Raw genomic sequence first — 17,902 nt, 5'->3', positions numbered from 1 at the left:
TATTTTACTTCACATTGATAAACTGCCATTAAAAAAAAAAGAATAAAGAACATACTTAAGTATGGGGTAGCAATTAATCCATCCTTTTCCTACAACAAATAGCTAGCATCTTCTTCCAAAATCTTCTGTAATTGCAAAATAATTGTAATTTCCCTGTTAATTTGAAATACTGTATTTATCTTATTAGAATCTTAGGTATAATGGGTTTATATTCTGAATGTTTATTTCTGAATGTTATTCTTTCCACTTATTGTTGAATATGGAATCAACACCAGCATACTAAAATTGTTAGGGCAATTCCAGTTATTCTATTCTAGTTTCCCAAAATACTTTAGGTATTCTAGCAATAAACTACAGAAATCATTCAACGACCATGCTGACACTATTGAAGAAAAAAAAGGTTAGGATTTTGATTGGTGTTACATGAAATTCAGGAGTAATTTGAGAAGCATTCTTACCCAGGAACATAGCATAATCTTTGTTATTCACATCTTTTGTCCTCCTTCATCCAGATATACCACATGTCTAATTAGGTTTACTCTCCAGAGTTCTTTGGTTTGTTTTACTATTATGAATAAGACATATCTCTCCCTTTGTTATCTAAATGTTGTTAACATTTTAAAACTTTACATATTTATTTTTCATCTAGCTACCCTATTAATCTCTATCCGTTTTCCAGTTAATTCTCTAGGTGGATGATAGTACATTGTAACAATACTAAGTGCCCTCTTTACCAATACTTGTATCTCTTATGTTGATTTTTTTTGGGGAGAGGTAACTGCTTTGGCTAATGACTGGACTATGTTAAATAATAATAGTAATAGAGGGATAATTCGATAACTGATTTTAAGGTTTAACTAGTTTTCATGATGCATGACAAACAGGCAACTTTTTAGCTAGATTGTTAAAAAAAATCTAAAGTATGTTATTTTACCATTAAATTGGTAACACTGCGTTATTCTTCTCTCCCACTTGACCTGCTAACAAATGAATTATATTATTAAATTTTCAAATATTAAATCATCCTTACATGCCTAGAAGGAACCTCAGTCATAGTATATATTTTTAAAATATTCTTACAAATTCAAGGTGTTAGTTAAAATCACAAATCTTATCCAAAAGTGGTACAATGCTGTTTTTGGAGGTAGAGGGAGTTAATTTGATAAAATGAATCAAGAATAAATTTTTTTTTTTTGAGACGGAGTTTCGCTCTTGTTACCCAGGCTGGAGTACAATGGCGCGATCTCGACTCACCGCAACCTCCGCCTCCAGGGTTCAGGCAGTTCTCCTGCCTCAGCCTCCCGAGTACCTAGGATTACAGGCACGCACCACCGTGCCCAGCTAATTTTTTGTATGTAGAGACGGGGTTTCACCATGTTGACCAGGATGGTCTCGATCTCTTGACCTTGTGATCCATCCGTCTCAGCCTCCCAAAGTGCTGGGATTACAGGCTTGAGCCACCGCGCCCAGCCAAGAATAAAATTTTTAATAAATAGTGTATGATACTCCATTACAAGTATGTGCACAAGCATAAAATTACAAATCCTACCATTCCTAGGGTTGGAATTCTGGTTATTTTTAACCTATAGTTCTGGCAATTGTTAATAACTAAGAATTATTCTAATAATCAATTCATTCAACTTTTGAAGTGTTGATCAAATTGGGCTAGGAAAGTGTCTCACTCACCATGTTCACCTGACCCTCCCCCAACCAACTTTTTGCAGGGAAAGCACTTCCACAAAATGCAGAGAACATTTTGCAAGAGTTTGTCAAATCCTGAAGCATGGATGTTTATGCTACAGGAATAAACAAACTTACTTCTCATTGGCAAAAATGTGTTGATTGTAGTGGTTCCTATTTTGATTAATAAAGATGTGTTCAAGTCTAGTTACAGTGATTTAAAATTAATGGTCCAAAACTGCAATTACTTTAGACCAACCTTAGATATAAATTTTGGTTTCTATGTCTGTTTCTGTAGGAAAGATACCAAGCAGGGCAAATGAACAACTACTAAGTTAAGGAATATGAATGTTTTTAATGCACATGATAAATCTTACCAAATTGCTAGCAGGGATATTACTGTCCTGTCAGTTTTACTGCAAATCCTTTCCCCCATGTATTAATCCTCTAATAATTCAGAGACAATATAGACACAGAAACATGGTTAATACAGTTATATTATTTATTATTATTTTTAGAGATACTTGTCTTGCTCTCATTCAGGGTGGAATACAGTGGCACTATCCCAGCTCAAGGCAGCCTCAAATTCCTGGGCATAAGCCATCCTCCTACCTCAGCCTCACTAAGGGTACAGGCAACACAATACCATGCCTGGCTAATTTTTATGTTTTGTAGAGACGGGAGTCTCTCTATGTTGCCCAGGCTGGCCTCAAATTACTGGCTTCAAGTGATCCTCCTACCTTGGCATCCCAAAGAGCTAGAATTGCAGGTGAGAGTCACTATGCCAGGCCCAAGATTGAAGTAAAAAATATATATATATTTCAATGCACCTAGAACTTTCTTTCGCCAAGGACTTAGTCCTTTTAAACAAAGGGTCTTGCTGTGTTGCCCAGGCTGAACTTCAACTCCTGTGCTTGAGTGATCCTCCTACCTCAGTCTCCCAAGTAGTTGAGAGTTATAGGTACCTGTCACTGGGTCCAGCTAGAATCTAATTCTTTTCCAATCTCCTCAGTAAAACTTCCAGGACAATTTACCAACTTTTACATTTATATTCAGGCCTGTTCTATTTTGTTTCATATATACATTCATTCTTGCATCAATATTATATTAATTTAACTACTAGCTTCATATTAGAAGCTAGTCTTATATTTCAAGATAAATTACTTTGTTATATATATTTTTAAAGGCAGACTTCAGAGTCATTCAATCAAATTCCAAAAACAAGGCAGTTTCATGGGAATTATATAAAAAGAGACAGAGAGACAGACAGAGAGAAATACACACACACACACACACACACACACACACACACACACACACACATATTCTTTCGATAATGAACATGAAGTTTCTCTCAAGTCTCATGTACGGTTCATGGGAAAAATAAAAATTAAAAAAAAAAAAAAAGGAATTTCCATTTCCCCAGACTTTAAAAATATTTCTCAGTAGCAGTTTACTCCATATAACCAACTAAGGTTATTCCTAGGCAGTTTCTTAGTTTTGTTAAGTTTGGGAACAAAAAATTTGTATTCATTCACTTTCTCAGTATATTAATGATTTTTAAAAATATATTTACACTTTATATATATTTAAGCTTCTATCCAGTGATTTTACTAAACTCTTATAAATTCTAAGTTTTTTAGCTGATTATTTAGGCTTTCCTAGGCATATATCCGTATCATTTACAAACAATGAACATTATGCCCCCTGCCCCACTTTGATAGTAACTTTTATTTCTATAAAATTTCAGCTTTTAGGAACTTAGAATCTTTAATGCATTTATTAATCCATACATATTCTACAAGAAAGAGTATTCTGCGTAGAACAATGACTGTGTAATAATTCCTCTTATGGGCCTAATACTATACTGAGAACTTTATATGCTTTATTCATTCTAATGTTAGCCCTATAAAGCAGGTGTTACTATACTATTCCCATTTTATAGATGAGGCTCAGACTGATTGACTGATTGACTCCTTGAGACAAGAGTCTTCCTCTGTCACCCAGGCTGGAGTGCAGTGGCACAGTCTCGGCTCACTACAACCTGTCTCCTGGGTTCAAGCAATTCTGCTTCAGCCTCCCAAATAGCTGGGATTATAGGTGCACAACCAGGTCTGGCTAACTTTTGTATTTTTAGTAGAGATGGGGTTTCAACATGTTGGCCAGGCTGGTCTCGAACTCCTGACCTCAGGTGATCCACCTGCCTGGGCTTCCAAAGTGCTGGGATTACAGGCGCGAGCCACCATGCCCGGCCTCAGAGACTTTAAGTAACATCATATAGTTAGTTAGTAAAGGGACAGCTGGTTTTCAAATAAAGGTCTGTTTGATTCTTTCTACTATAGCAATCCGTTCCCCTTTCTTAATTAATGTCTCTCTGGTATTCTTGAAAAATAAAGAGAGCCAACAAATAAAAGTAATTCTTAAGAATTTACACAAACTTTGTAGTAATATAACTCACTCATTTGACTGCTGCTGGATTTTTTAAATCAAGTATTTTGCTTCTATTTTTGTTGCTCTTTAAGGGCAAGGTGTGTCCTGTGAACGTTTCTCACTGTTAGACTAGGACAGAAGCTCAACAACAGAAAAGGCTGATGACTAAGAATCCTAAGTTTATTCCAACCAGGGCATGTAGTAACATAAGACACTTTTCCTATAATGCTTTGCTAGTCAGGATGTGAACTGCTATACAATCTCCTATTCCCAACTTTAATCATACACATGCATTAACACACAAACCAGAAAGATATGCAAACATGACAGTCTATTTCAGCTAAGTTATATTCTTACTACACCTTAAAAGCTGTCAAAAAAGTATTAATATGAACAGAAATCTGGTGCCAAGATTTCTTTATATTAATCTTATTTGACTAAATCTCCCTGTCTTTGGCAAATACCAGAAGAAAATGTTTTAAATAAACAGTATAATTTATCTTTCAGATAAATGGGATTTTATTATCCTGAAGTATATATGTGCTAACTTAGAAGGTATAATCTAGAGATAGAAGAATAAACTAAATCCATAATTTCAAAACTATCAATTCATGGCCAGGTGCAGTGGCTCACGCCTGTAATCCCAGCACTTTGGAAGGGTGAGGGGGGCAGATCACCTGAGGTCAGGAGTTCAAGACCCACCTGGCCAGCATGGCAAAACCCCATCTCTATTCAAACTACAAAAATTGGCCAGGCATGGTAGCAGGTGCCTGTAATCCCAGCTACTTGGGAGGCTGAGGCAGGGAGAACTGCTTGATTCTCCATCTCGGGGAGAAAAAAAAAAGTGATTAACTTTTTCCCAAATAAAATCTTAAGTAAAATGCAAATGAAATTAGAACTTTTATTAAAGTAGCAATATCTGCTACTAAAAATTTATCTAGACCGGGCATGGTGGCTCATGCCTGTAATCCCAGCACTTTGGGAGGCTGAGGTGGGCGGATCACGAGATCAGGAGTTTGAGACCAGCCTGGCCAACATGGTGAAACCCTGTCTCTATTAAAAATACAAAATTAGCTGGGCAAGGTGGTGGGCATCTGCAATCCCAGCTACTTGGGAGGCTGAGGCAGGAGAACTGCTTGAACCCGGGAGGCAGAGGTTGCAGTGAGCCAAGATCATGCCACTGCACTCTAGCCTGGGCAACAGAGCAAGACGCTTTTCTCTCATTAAATTCAAGTTCATTATATTTATTCTGGAATTTGGTAAACAGGAACAATGAAGTGGTTTTTTAAGGAAAATCTGAAATATTATATTTGCTGCAGCCTTTCATGAGCTTTAGCCATCTAATTTACTTAGGTATTTTGATTGCATAATATTTAAAAAACTGACTCAGAGACAAAGTTACGGAAATCACAAAGAACTTTTCAGTTAAGCTGGTATTTACAGGAGAAACTGGCAAAAAGATTGTCACAGAATACATTAAGATGGTACCACAAGTGCTTTCAATTATAACTCTTGTAAATCACTGAAAAACAATGGACCAAATGACTTCACAGCCATCTAGCATAAAAATGTACAACAAAAACTTTAGATTTAAAGCAGTCTTTAAAAAAATTTATTTTTTAATTTTTTTTTTGAGACGAAGACTTGTTCTGTTGCCCAGGCTGGAGTACAGTGGCACGATCTCAGCTCACTTTTACCTCTGCCTCCCAGGTTCAAGTGATCCTCCCCCGCCTCAGCCTCCCAAGTAGCTGAGATTACAGGTGACTGCCAAGATGCCCAGCTAATTTTTCTATTTTTGGGAGAGACAGAGTTTCACCATGTTGGCCAGGCTGGTCTTTAACTCCCAACCTCAGGTAATCCACCTGCCTCGGTCTCTCAAAGTACTGGGATAACAGGAGTGAGCCACTGCAAAAATTTTATACTAACTATATATGCCCTTTGAAAACAATCAATTGATAATAATTTCTCACTTATTTCATTCATTCCCCTGTCCCCTGAACCATGCCCCACCAACTTAATAACTTAGGACTTTAATTCTTTCCTGAATATTAATGTTCCACCACTTTCTTGTCATTTTCCCATCTTATAAATATGAATCTAGATTTCCTAAACTTACTACTTTAAATGTATCTAACCTTTTTTTATAACCATTTCTGCTGTTATCTGTACACTGTCTAGTCCTTCTTTGTCGTCCTGGGAAAACTGATCCCTGACTTGAGATCTCTCTCTTCCTCTGTAAAGACAGATGTAAAGTAACTATTTAGAAAACATGCCATTTCTTTTTTGTATCAGAAGTACTCATACTGAATTTTTTTATGCAGACCTAAAACAATCACTGGCCACATACTCAGAAAGGTTTTAGATACGTACCTGCATTGTCTTTGCAGATACTAGAAGAGCTAGTATTCTCATTACTTTGGTATAGGTGCTGAGTTCTAGTCTCTTGGGGTACAGATGATGTCTGAGTCATCCCTTCTTCTAAGGCTTGTTTTATCCAGCGCTATAATGGGAAAAGAACCACAGAATTATCAATAATCATTTAAAACTATTTAGTACACCTGTTTTAAATGTACATTAACTAGTGAGTGATACAATCCAACACACTAATTCAGTTACACAGTCAAGCATTTTATTCTCTTGTGCCTTAGCATATTAGAACACTGTCCCATCAATTCCTTTTAACTGACAAAATTTGAGAAAATCTGGATTACATATAATGAGATCCCATTAAAAGACAAAAAACAACAAAAAATGACTACTATTCAACTTTTCATACTGTTTGGGATGATGTAAAATGGGAAGACTTAGGAAGAAATCTTAACATTTATTTAGGAGAGGCTCAGATCATATAGAATAAAGTGCATAAAATAAGTGCCTAGAAGGAAGATAAAGATCTCTAAAAAGTTGTCTGCCCTATGCTGGAGACATGTGAAGAGGTAATAAAAAAGATTCACAGGAAGATTTTGGATAAGGATGAGTCTTTACTAGAGCTACCAAAAGATTTGCAAAAGGTCTATCTCAAAAGAAATAACCTAGGGGATCTCCCACCAACAAGCAGTTTGGTTAAATTATGCACGAGTAATGCAAATCAAGAAATGAACTTCTGTAGAAATCAAAAAAAGAAAAAAAGTCAAAAAGAATACCTATCAGTCACAAGTTGTTGGTAGTAAAGATGAGAATAATAAGCTGACGAGAAATAAATGTTGAACAGATAGTAAGCCTGCAAAAATTAGGATAAGATTACGCATCCTGTGGAAGAGAGAAAATTTCTTACCTGTAATTGTGTTCTCTTAAGATATACAGTTGTAGGTTGCTCACCACTCTGTGGCTCTCCTGCCCTGACATAAGACAGATCGAATTTTGATAAACATCAATTTCTGAGTAAGACCCTCCCCCAAATAGGAAGAGCAAAGGTGAATTATTATAATTTATACCTTTAGAGAACATGTATTACAGGAAGTAAATATTCTCTTCACCAAAGAGAGCAATTCTCATAGATTTTTCCCTCTTAGAAACATAGGAAATAATCCATAAAAATTTCACCAAAAAACTTACACCATATAAATGTCATTGCGGCTGGCCAAATGAAAGCAAAACTAAAATTGTAAACATTTGGAAGGAAGAGTGAATGAGTATATAAAAAAGAGCTCTCAATGGTTAATTTGAATCATGTAAACATTTTAGAATACAACCAGGTCTCTGAAAAGCAAACACAAAAACAGAATAAAAACCTCAAGAATGAACTCTCTTAGATACAGAATACTGATATAAAGATGAATTGTCAGAACCATACATATAGCCTTAATGCTCAGAAGAAAACTTAGAAGTCATCTTGTACAAAGCACTCATTTTATAAATGGAAAAATTAGGCTCAGGAGTGAAAAATCTTTTGTTACAGCCACCTTTTTCTTTTCAGAGGAAAAAACAGACTCATTTGGGGTCACCGAGCTTTCCGATATGAGTAATTTTTTAATATTTCTACATTCTAGTGTATGTACTCATAAAGGAATTTACATTCTGGATCTGATGACTACAACAAGGGAACGTAAAACAAGAACTGGAGTATTCTAGAACAAAGATACTACCATGTTAAGCTATAAGGTAAAACTCAAAAAAATATGGTCAAATTTTCTCCCGGTCCTGTTGTATAATTTTACAATATTTCAGGACTCATATAAAAAAGGAACATGGCCAGGCGCGGTGGCTCAAGCCTGTAATCCCAGCACTTTGGGAGGCTGAGGCGGTGGATCACGAGGTCAAGAGATCGAGACCATCCTGGTCAACATGGTGAAACCCCGTCTCTACTAAAAAATACAAAAAATTAGCTGGGCATGGTGGCACCTGCCTGTAATCCCAGCTACTCAGGAGGCTGAGGCAGGAGAATTGCCTGAACCCAGGAGGCGGAGGTTGCGAGGAGCCGAGATTGCACCATTGCACTCCAGCTTGGATAACAAGAGCAAAACTCCGTCTCAAAAAAAAAAAAAAAGGAACATGGACATTTGTTTGTATCTAACAAGATACCATTAACCCTATTGACAATAAGTTAATTTAGATGCATCTACTCGGCAAGCTGTTAAAATCAAAAGAATATTTCTCCCTTCTCTGAAACTCTGTATTAAAGTGAATTGCAAAGAGTTTTCTAGGAGGCTCAAAGATGGGTAAGAGGAACGTTTTAAGAGGTCTCGTTATTATGGGAAAAGAGCAAGGAAATAATACAGCTTTTGGAGTCCAAAAGCCCTGGCTTGAAACTTGGCTATGAGGATGGGTACAGTGGCTCATTGGGAGGCCAACTCTTTGGGAGGCCAAGGTGGCAGATTTCTTGGGCTCAGGAGTTTGAGACCAGCCTAGGCAACAGAGCAAAACCCTATTGCTACAAAAAATACGAATAGTAGTCAGGCATGGTGGTGTGCCTGTGGTCCCAGCTACACAGGAAGCTGAGGTAGGAGGACGCTTGAGCCCAGCAGGTCAAGGCTGCAGTGAGCTGTGATGGTGCCACTACACTCCAGCCTGGACAACAGTGAGACCTGTGAGACCCTGTGAACCCCCACTACCTGCCACCAAAAGAAATTTGGCTGTGTCACTTACTAACTGCTTTACTTTGGGCAAGTTACCAAACATGTCTGAGACAAAGCTTCTGGATATATAAATTAAGGACAATAATCCCAATATCATGAATGATAAGTGAGATAATGTATATGAAGAAAGCTTGTAGCACATTACTGAGCACTCAGCAGGTTTTCGACGAGTCCCTAATTCAACTAAATTTCAATGTTATGTTTAGAGATTTACAGACAGTGTTTCAGTGTATAAAATGAAATATTAATATCAAGGCAAAGCACAGTGTTTCATTATTAGTCAGAATGGTTTTACTAAGAAGTCTGGAGACCAAAAGCCCTTTACACATTGTGTCTAGAAGATGAGTTTAGAGAGAACAAGGTGAAACACTACTGAAAGCTTTGTTGGCCACTTGTAAGTGCTTCTAAAATAACAACTGAAGCTCTAAAAAATAATACACTATAAAATGCTTCTTAAGAACTATGATTCAATTTAGAAACCCCAGAAATATCATAAAATGTTCTGTCAAATACTCAAACTCTTCTCTTCGGAAGCAGCAAAATAATAATGAAAATTAAAAAAAACGGCATAAGAATCTGAGTATGACCGGGCCAGGCGTGGTGGCTCACGCCTGTAATCCCAGCACTTTGGGAGGCCAAGGCGGGTGGAAAATGAGGTCAAGGATCGAGACCATCCTGGTCAACATGGTGAAACCCCGTCTCTACTAAAAATACAAAAAATTAGCTGGGCATGGTGGCACGTGCCTGTAATCCCAGCTACTCAGGAGGCTGAGGCAGGAGAATTGCCTGAACCCAGGAGGCGGTGGTTGCGGTGAGCCGAGATCACGCCATTGCACTCCAGCCTGGGTAACAAGAGTGAAACTCCGTCTCAAAAAAAAAAAAAAGAATCTGAGTACAACTAATGGATACAACTTTAATTTGTCCTATATTCATAAGTTTTTAAGTTACGAGGACAGGCCCTTACCTCTTTTAGTCAGGTATGAAACAGTAAGCCAATAGAAATATACGTCATTCTAAATTATCCCAAAGAGGGTTGTTTTTCTCATCTATCTGATTAACTTACACTCTGAGGGATTTTTCAGAATTTTATTACAATTTTGTTTAATAATGGAAATGTTCTCAGGTTCTATATTAGATTAAGTTCTTTCTCACCAATCTAAGAACTCTTTCTTAGATTACTGCCATAAAGCCAAGTTCAATTCTTGATAAAACATTCAATTTGATTTTATTTTGCCTCATAAAAAGCTGCATTTTAAAAAATACAATCTTGATATGTGGACAGCACACAAAAAGCAATGATTTAAACTTAAACAGTTTTTAAAGACTCTATTTAATAGTCTTGTTATGATAATCCTGTGTATATAGCCTAAACTCTTTCCTAAAAGACTAACCATGACACATAGATAAAAGTGCTTAAGCAGAGCCTGTATAAATAAGATTAAGGATAGTCAGATACATTTGGAAAATATAACATGGACTTGTGTTAAACGGAATTTCTATTTGTTGCCCGTAGAAATATAAGGATGCGCAATAGAAATAAGTACTACCTTGGTTAAAAAAGCTTAAAGAAATGCATTTTCTACCAGATTGGAAGTTACGGTCCTAGACACATGTTTTTGGTTTTCATAAGTCTCTGCTAGTTGGAAAAGATGGAAACAAAGACTGCAACCCAGCATCAAAATTATCAAGAAGGAATTTCAATTCAAGAGCATAGTTCATATTATTTGCAGCTCCGACTTCACTACTAATCTATAACAAATAATCGCCTACACTTCTTAAAGGACCCAAACAGGAGATAGTACAATCTGGCTTGATAAGATGCTTTAACAGGTAACATCCTTAGAAATGGTCAAATTTCTCTTTAGGATTTCTTCTACTAGGGTTTCCCTGAACAAACCAAATGAGTGATTCCAATATTTACATAAGATGTGCAATTAGGGAAAGACGTTCTGCAGTGTGCTGATGTGTCCTTCCTTTTTGCACAGATTCCTGTTGCCGTCCTCCCCTCCATATCCCACACCATTCTGGCTCATCTTTCATGTTCCCCCCCTCCCCACCCAGAAAATAATTTCTGTTCTTTGGGGAAAGAGAAAAAGTTTTAAGTTTGGAGGAGTCAGGGAAGACCTGCCTGGAGTTGTAGACTTCATCACATCAAATAATCTACATGCAGCATCCTCATGTACGTGATGCCAGTGGAGGAGGGCAATGGCAGACACTGAGGAAGGCAGCCTGAATCCAGATCTGAGGATAAGAGAAAAGGGTGTTCCAGGGAACAGACTCTACCTCAAAGGAAGGCCAAATGAAAGGGTGCCCTATACTTCTAGAAACATGGAAAATGACATCATAGATCTGAGAAAGTGATCTATTCCTAAGAGACACGTTTGGAAAATATGCAAGCCTTCCGGGAATTAAGAAAGAACATTCCAAAAACACCACCAAACGCTACTGCCAGTAGATCCAAAAACAGTAAGTAACTAGAAAGAGGAGAAAGAGGCAGAGACAGAGAGAGAAAGAGAGTCTTTTAGGGTAGACTGCGTATTCTCTAGGGAATAGACAGTCAGACTTGTCATTTGATCAAGGAACAGGAATTACGCCAATTACAACAGGGTTTTTTCAATAATTTCCTTCAAGTGATGAGGGTGGATAATAGTGGTTGAATTGATTTAAAACACAATTTAATTACTTTTCATTTATGCAACAGTGTTCTAGAGGACCTGGGGCCTAATCTCACACAATAATCATAAGTGGACACATTAACCAGTATCACAAGAGCACACACAAAACATATCCATTCCTACCCAGTCATCCACTGCTGTGTACTCTCACTCAGGAACCTCAAGGGTTCTCAGAAGAGACATCAGTGACCAGTCACAAATTTGAGCACCAAAATGCAGTATATTTATTCCATCATTGTCTGACTCTTATTGAATCAGTTTTTATGGCTGAACAACTAACTCATTATAAACTCACATGGGCAGAATGGCTATGTAGAGAACATGTTATTTATGTCATGATAGGAATCTTAGGTTAAAACACACACACACACACACACACACACAAACAAACAAAACACACATACATAAACACAGACATACCTTCTTACAGGAGCTGAATGTGCCATCAGGCAGAAGCGGCCTTCGACGCCTCTCAGGGATAAAGGGTGATCCAAAACGAATGTAGTGTTTGGGGGTGGTGCAAATTAATGGGGAATGGATAAGACCCGGTAACATGTTCAGGGTCGTTGCCAGTACAGTTGGATCCGTTGTGATACGTAAAGGACACTCAACAGGGCACTCTTGCTTCTCTGCTTTATCATTCAACCATTCTGTAACTAGATACTAAGGTAAAAAAGAGATCATTAGTTGATGCTGCAGATGTATAAATCAAGAGGTAGTAATGTAGTTCACAAAGACAAATGTCATCTAGAAACTAGGACAGAGGGAGATGCAGCAGCTGCAGTATGAACTGGGCAATCAGAACGCAAGGGTATCTTCCTTCACCCTCTCCATGTCCACTAAGAGAGGAAAAATTTCAGCTATCAGTGATTTAAGCTGATTAAAAATGAGGAAACAACAGGCAGCAGGATGGCTCAGGCCTTTTGTGTCAAAGCATTTTAGAACTTTCAGTCTAATAATATTGATATTAGTTTCTTCTGGGGATTATAGGTCCTCTCATTTCACTAAGACAGCCCTTGCCAGACTAGACTTATAAAAGATGTTATTTGTGACTTACCTTTTTGGTTTTGGGGTATTTAGATGCAGCACGGTTGACATGGGATCCACTAATTGACACCACAGTTGGGTCAGACCCTGTTAATTGCCTGTTTTCTCCTGAAATGTCTATACTTCCAGCTTCAGTAGGAGTTACTAAACTGTTATTTCCTCCCTCTTCCAAGGCAGCTTGTGACAACTCTGCCTGCTGTGCATTGGCCTGCTTTTGACGCTTTAGTCTTTGGGCTGAACTGGTTCTGTATCGAGAAATTCGACTCTTCGGCCGGGGCCTAGAAGGCTTTGCTGGAGGTGGCTTGGGGACTGGTTTTTCTGCAGTAATATCCTGTAGCAATAGTAGGTAGGGTCAAATGCTTAGCAGAAATGCCTTATCAGCAAACGGTCTAATTTACTATTTATATTAAGCATTCAGAATATCTACTGATGAAAAATGTAAGGATTAGAAACACTAATTTAAAATGTAATTCTTAAACACAAAAATGTATACATTTAAATGAGCTAGAGAGGCTAGGGGCAGACGTCTGGGTTAATTATTTCTATCTCTAATAAGCTTTTATAAAATAGGCCAATGAAATGGTTCCAGTTAAACAGTTAATGGCCTTATTTATTGTGATATGGAACACAGCTGAAAATACTGATTTTAACCATTCCAAAACATTAGCAAAGGTGAGGATGTCTAAGCTCTGAAGACGTTTCAACTCTTACCCCTGCTTGGGAAGACCGCCGGGTGTTCACACCAACACTCTGTGGGGTGCTTGGGATGGTAACATTTGAAGCAGAGTTACTAACTTCAGATTCAGGGACTTCAGTTTTTGTCTCTTCACCAACAGGAGCCTCTGAAGTGGTTGTAGTAATTTCTACATCAGAGTTGCTCTGTTCCAAGGGCTGATCCCGCCGCTTCTTTCTTTTCTCTAAGTTTTCAAAAGCATGCATGATGGCTTCTACCTTCCTGTCCTCTCGGGTCTAGAAAGAAATAGCATTGGTGTAGAAGGGAGCTTCAAATGAGGATGAAAGAACAGGCTTTACAAAAGTATTATTAATGGAAATTTATAGAAGCTGATTTAACTACCAGTAAGATGACACACATAACTTGGAAAAAAGATAAAAACTAAAAATAAAGTATTTCATTTTAAATGTAGGGAATAGTTGTAAATAAAGGCAAGGTCAAACATAAACTTCAAAAAGGGTCAGTTATTTTGAAACTTTTTAATATAAAAAAAAGTTGTCAAAACCAAGTTTTCTTTGTATTTTCAGAGTTTTAAAATAACCAAGTAGATTTTCTTTAAACTAAATGAGGTTCATAAACACACAACTGGTTTCAGCATAAAAGTAGAATATTTTAGTTCAAATGACTAAAAGTATTTTAAAAAAATTCAAAACTCACACAAACCTAGAAAAGTCCTAATTCAGAGCAAATCAACTATAATACATTTTGATTCTGACCAGCCAACTTTTTGGAATCAGACTGTTAGTTAAAAAGAAAAAACAAACAAAAAAAACAAACAATTTTTAAAACCATCACTACATAATAATCACTAGAAAACTGCTGGGTATATAGAAAAAAATAAATAAAAAAATTGTAATAAAACATGTATTATGGAAAAAGGCCAAATTATAACCTACAGGTCAAATCAATGAGATGATACAAAGTCAAGAGAACAGAAGGGGTTCACATAATGCAAGTAGCAGAAAGGAGAAGGCGCAAAGGACTGTCAGAGGTACTCACCCTCCTGCTATGAACTAGGTTCTCCTGGTCATCTATAATCTCTTCTTTCTCTTCTTCTGGTTTTTCTTCTGGATTGTCTACTTCCTTTAAGACAGAGGCAATATTCAGCTGTACTCAAGCTCTGAGAAAAAATCAATCTGTTTTATTCTGGTAGCTTAAAACTCTCTAAAACAATTTCTAGGGCTTTAAAGTATTAACTCATGTAAGGCCACATGGTAAACACAGATGATAACCCCCATTCTCTGGTGCAAAACCAACAAAGGATGTTCTTGACATTGCAAAACAGGAATGAATGAACACAACACACCCGCATTGATACAAAGGGTATTAAGTGTTACTAGCTCCCCTACTTAAACCATGCGGCAACCTGGGATCCTCTTCCTTTGGAGGATAGCTGCGATAGCATCATTATTTGACCAGGGACGATTACCTCATGGTCACTGGATACAGTTACTTTTTCTGGAACTTCTTGTGATTGCTGGTCATTATTCTCCTCTGGAGCCTCATTTTGCTGCTCCATCTCTAGCTCTTTCCGTCGTGCTTTTCTACGTCTAGTCTCTGCTCCAATGGTGGGTAGGCTTGGAGTAGGTGGTGGGAGTGGCAGTTCTGTAGCATTAGGATTCCTTTTTTGTATAGGACAATTCCGGTTTCCCTTGTGACATGCACAGTCCACTTTATAATTACTGCTCCAAAGAAACAACCAAAATGCCTGTCTCAGTACCCTTGAAATTCAGTTTTATTATCCATTCACCCTCTCAAAATATCAGCACAGTAATTTCCTCTGATATTATATCTGAATAAGTTAAACAGAGACATTAGAGAGTCCTATACATACTTTTGTTTTTCTTTTTATTAGAGACAGAGTTTTGCTCTGTCCCCCAATCTGGAGTGCAGTGGTGCATCACAGCTCACTACAGCCTCCACTTCCCAGGTTCAAGCGATGTCCTACCTCAGCCTCCTGAGTAGCTGGGACTACAGGTATGCACCATCATGCTAAGCTAATGTTTTATTTTTGGCAGAGATGGGGTTTTGCCATGTTGCCTAGGCTGGTCTTGAACTCCTGGGCTCAAGTGATTTTCCAGCCTCAGTCTCCCAAAGTGCTGGGATTAAAGACATGAGCCACTGTGCCTGACCTAACACTTTCAGTGTTCTGTCTTTCTCTGGGTAACCCCAATTCTACCCCATGGTCAGTGGAGGAAAAAAAAAAAGCCATCTCTAAATTCAATTCTCCCAATGGTATATTTGCTATTTAGTAGGCAGTGAATAAATGATAAAGGTTGATGTGGGCAGACTCATCTTATGCCCACCATTACTATGACCTCACTTTCACCTACTAATTCCCTACTTCTTATTAAAATTTTTTATTTTCTTTGATGAATTAGGTATACCTAGACCTCACATCACTTTAACACATAATCTCTATTTTGCCCAAAGTGACCAAGGAAAAGCATATACTTTATAAAACCCACCACATATTCATCTATAAATTGGCATTTTGTTTTCTGTATTGTCATATACAGCTAGATTACATGGTTTCTGTGGACATGGTGAATCTTTAAATCCCACCCCTAGCTTTATAAGGGTATAACTGACAAATTAAAAGTACTCGCAACATATTAAATTCTCATTCTATATAGTCCCTGACGTAAGTACTCTGTGCATAACAAGAGGATGCTATTGTAATTCCCAGGAGTACCTCATAAATATATACCCATTTCGCTATTCTTACTAAAAAGGCATTAAGTCAAAACGCTTCTGTCAGAAAACTTGTGAGCAGTATCATACAAGGTATCTGTATCTCTAAAAAAAATCTTAAGTCTGTCTTTTCCTTTACAATTTCTAGGCAGAAAATGCATTAGTCATGAAAAGATTAGGTAAAACAAAGGAAAAGGCAAGAAATAAAAGCAGACTTTAAACAGAGTGAATAGTTTAATATGTAAGACAAGGACATTTATGTTAGGAAAGGTCTTAGAGGTCTTACCAGTTACTATACTCATAATCAAATGCTATGGTGACCTCAGCATCCTTGGTGATGGCAGACACAGCATAGATACACAGGTGAATCATCCCATCTGCAATCATGTGTCGCACCTGGGTGAAAAGGCTTCTGGTTGGATTTTTCATAAACATCATGAAGTTTCCATAAGAGAGAAAAAACCTTTCACCCTAACACTTTCTCTTCATTTAGAGTTAACGGTAATCTGTTATATAGCCCCTTCATTTCATCTGAAAGTAATATACTGTATAGGCTTGAAAATTTATGATACTTCTTGAAATACATGGAGAAATCTTGAGATGTTAGAAATCAGGGTAAAATCTCTGCTTTCACATCTTATAGCTGTTTCCAGCTCCACCAGAGATTTAAAATTCCTTAGCCAGTAAGTAAAGCTCTGTGGACTTTCTTGCTTTATTTGATGTGGTTGCTCTAAGTAATGAATTCTGGAAATGTATAGATCCTCTCATACAACACTAGTTACTAAAATCTAAAAATACTGCAACCAAATAGCTGAGTTAGGCCTAATGACATCTACTTCCACTGAATGGCAATTTCTTTAATAAAACTGCACTGATTTTCTTATCCAGTTTAGCTTTCTCCTTAGCGCTAACTTGCTCTTTCCTATTTCTGCCTTCTCTAAAGAAAATTCTTTCCTTACTCCGTTTTATCAGTATAAAAGCACCATTACTTTTGTTTTTCACCTCTCACAATGAAAGATCACCACTATTATCTACAGACCTTTATCTGAGTGAAGTTTCACACTGCTTCTTCAGTAAGCTTGTCATTTGGTGGTTCCACTCAAAGGGATGTTGCTACAGATATCTTACCTCTGCATTTGGTGTACAAGATCTTCTGATGAACCGAGCGTCATTACCGAAAGTACGGGCATCCACACACATCTCTACACCATTGAATTTTGAGTAGAAGAGCACAAAGGGATATGGTCTAGGGATATAATTAAAATTCCTGTAATTCTCAACACAAATAAAAAGGCCACCCCATGACTCCAAATATGAAGCATATGCTAAGAGAAGCAGCAGTGGTCTTTTGCAATGCCTAAACTTGGAAAACATCACATGATTGTCTGCTTTTGATTAAAGAACAAGCACAAAGCAAGGAATGCTTGGCTTGGAAAGGAGATGTCACCAATTTATACATTAAACAATTTGCAGATTTACTTGCACTTCTCTACAAATAGCAGACAGGCGTGAGCTTATCTGAGTAGCGATTTTTTTTTTCCTCCCAAGAGCATCCTATCAAATGATGA

The 17,902-nt window shown here is 37.4% G+C and overlaps 1 protein-coding gene across 50 annotated transcripts in view; it reads right to left on the bottom strand.

Moving 5' to 3' along the window:
- Nucleotides 1-17,902, bottom strand: part of SETD5 (SET domain containing 5) — an 80,923-nt gene that overhangs the window by 17,085 nt on the left and 45,936 nt on the right. For all 50 annotated transcript variants that reach the window (XM_078351555.1, XM_078351571.1, XM_078351563.1 and 47 more), the window contains 8 exons: nucleotides 17,463-17,580; nucleotides 16,621-16,730; nucleotides 15,070-15,322; nucleotides 14,640-14,723; nucleotides 13,619-13,876; nucleotides 12,918-13,238; nucleotides 12,281-12,523; nucleotides 6,481-6,610 (listed from right to left, as the gene is read on the bottom strand). In XM_078351555.1, the coding sequence (XP_078207681.1) occupies nucleotides 6,481-6,610; nucleotides 12,281-12,523; nucleotides 12,918-13,238; nucleotides 13,619-13,876; nucleotides 14,640-14,723; nucleotides 15,070-15,322; nucleotides 16,621-16,730; nucleotides 17,463-17,580 (1,517 nt within the window). The remainder of the gene's footprint in view (nucleotides 1-6,480; nucleotides 6,611-12,280; nucleotides 12,524-12,917; nucleotides 13,239-13,618; nucleotides 13,877-14,639; nucleotides 14,724-15,069; nucleotides 15,323-16,620; nucleotides 16,731-17,462; nucleotides 17,581-17,902) is intronic.

The sequence above is a fragment of the Callithrix jacchus genome, chromosome 15 (genome assembly GCF_049354715.1).
Source record: "Callithrix jacchus isolate 240 chromosome 15, calJac240_pri, whole genome shotgun sequence".
Classification (NCBI taxonomy): Eukaryota; Metazoa; Chordata; class Mammalia; order Primates; family Cebidae; genus Callithrix; species Callithrix jacchus.
This window is presented reverse-complemented; position numbering and strand designations above follow the sequence as displayed.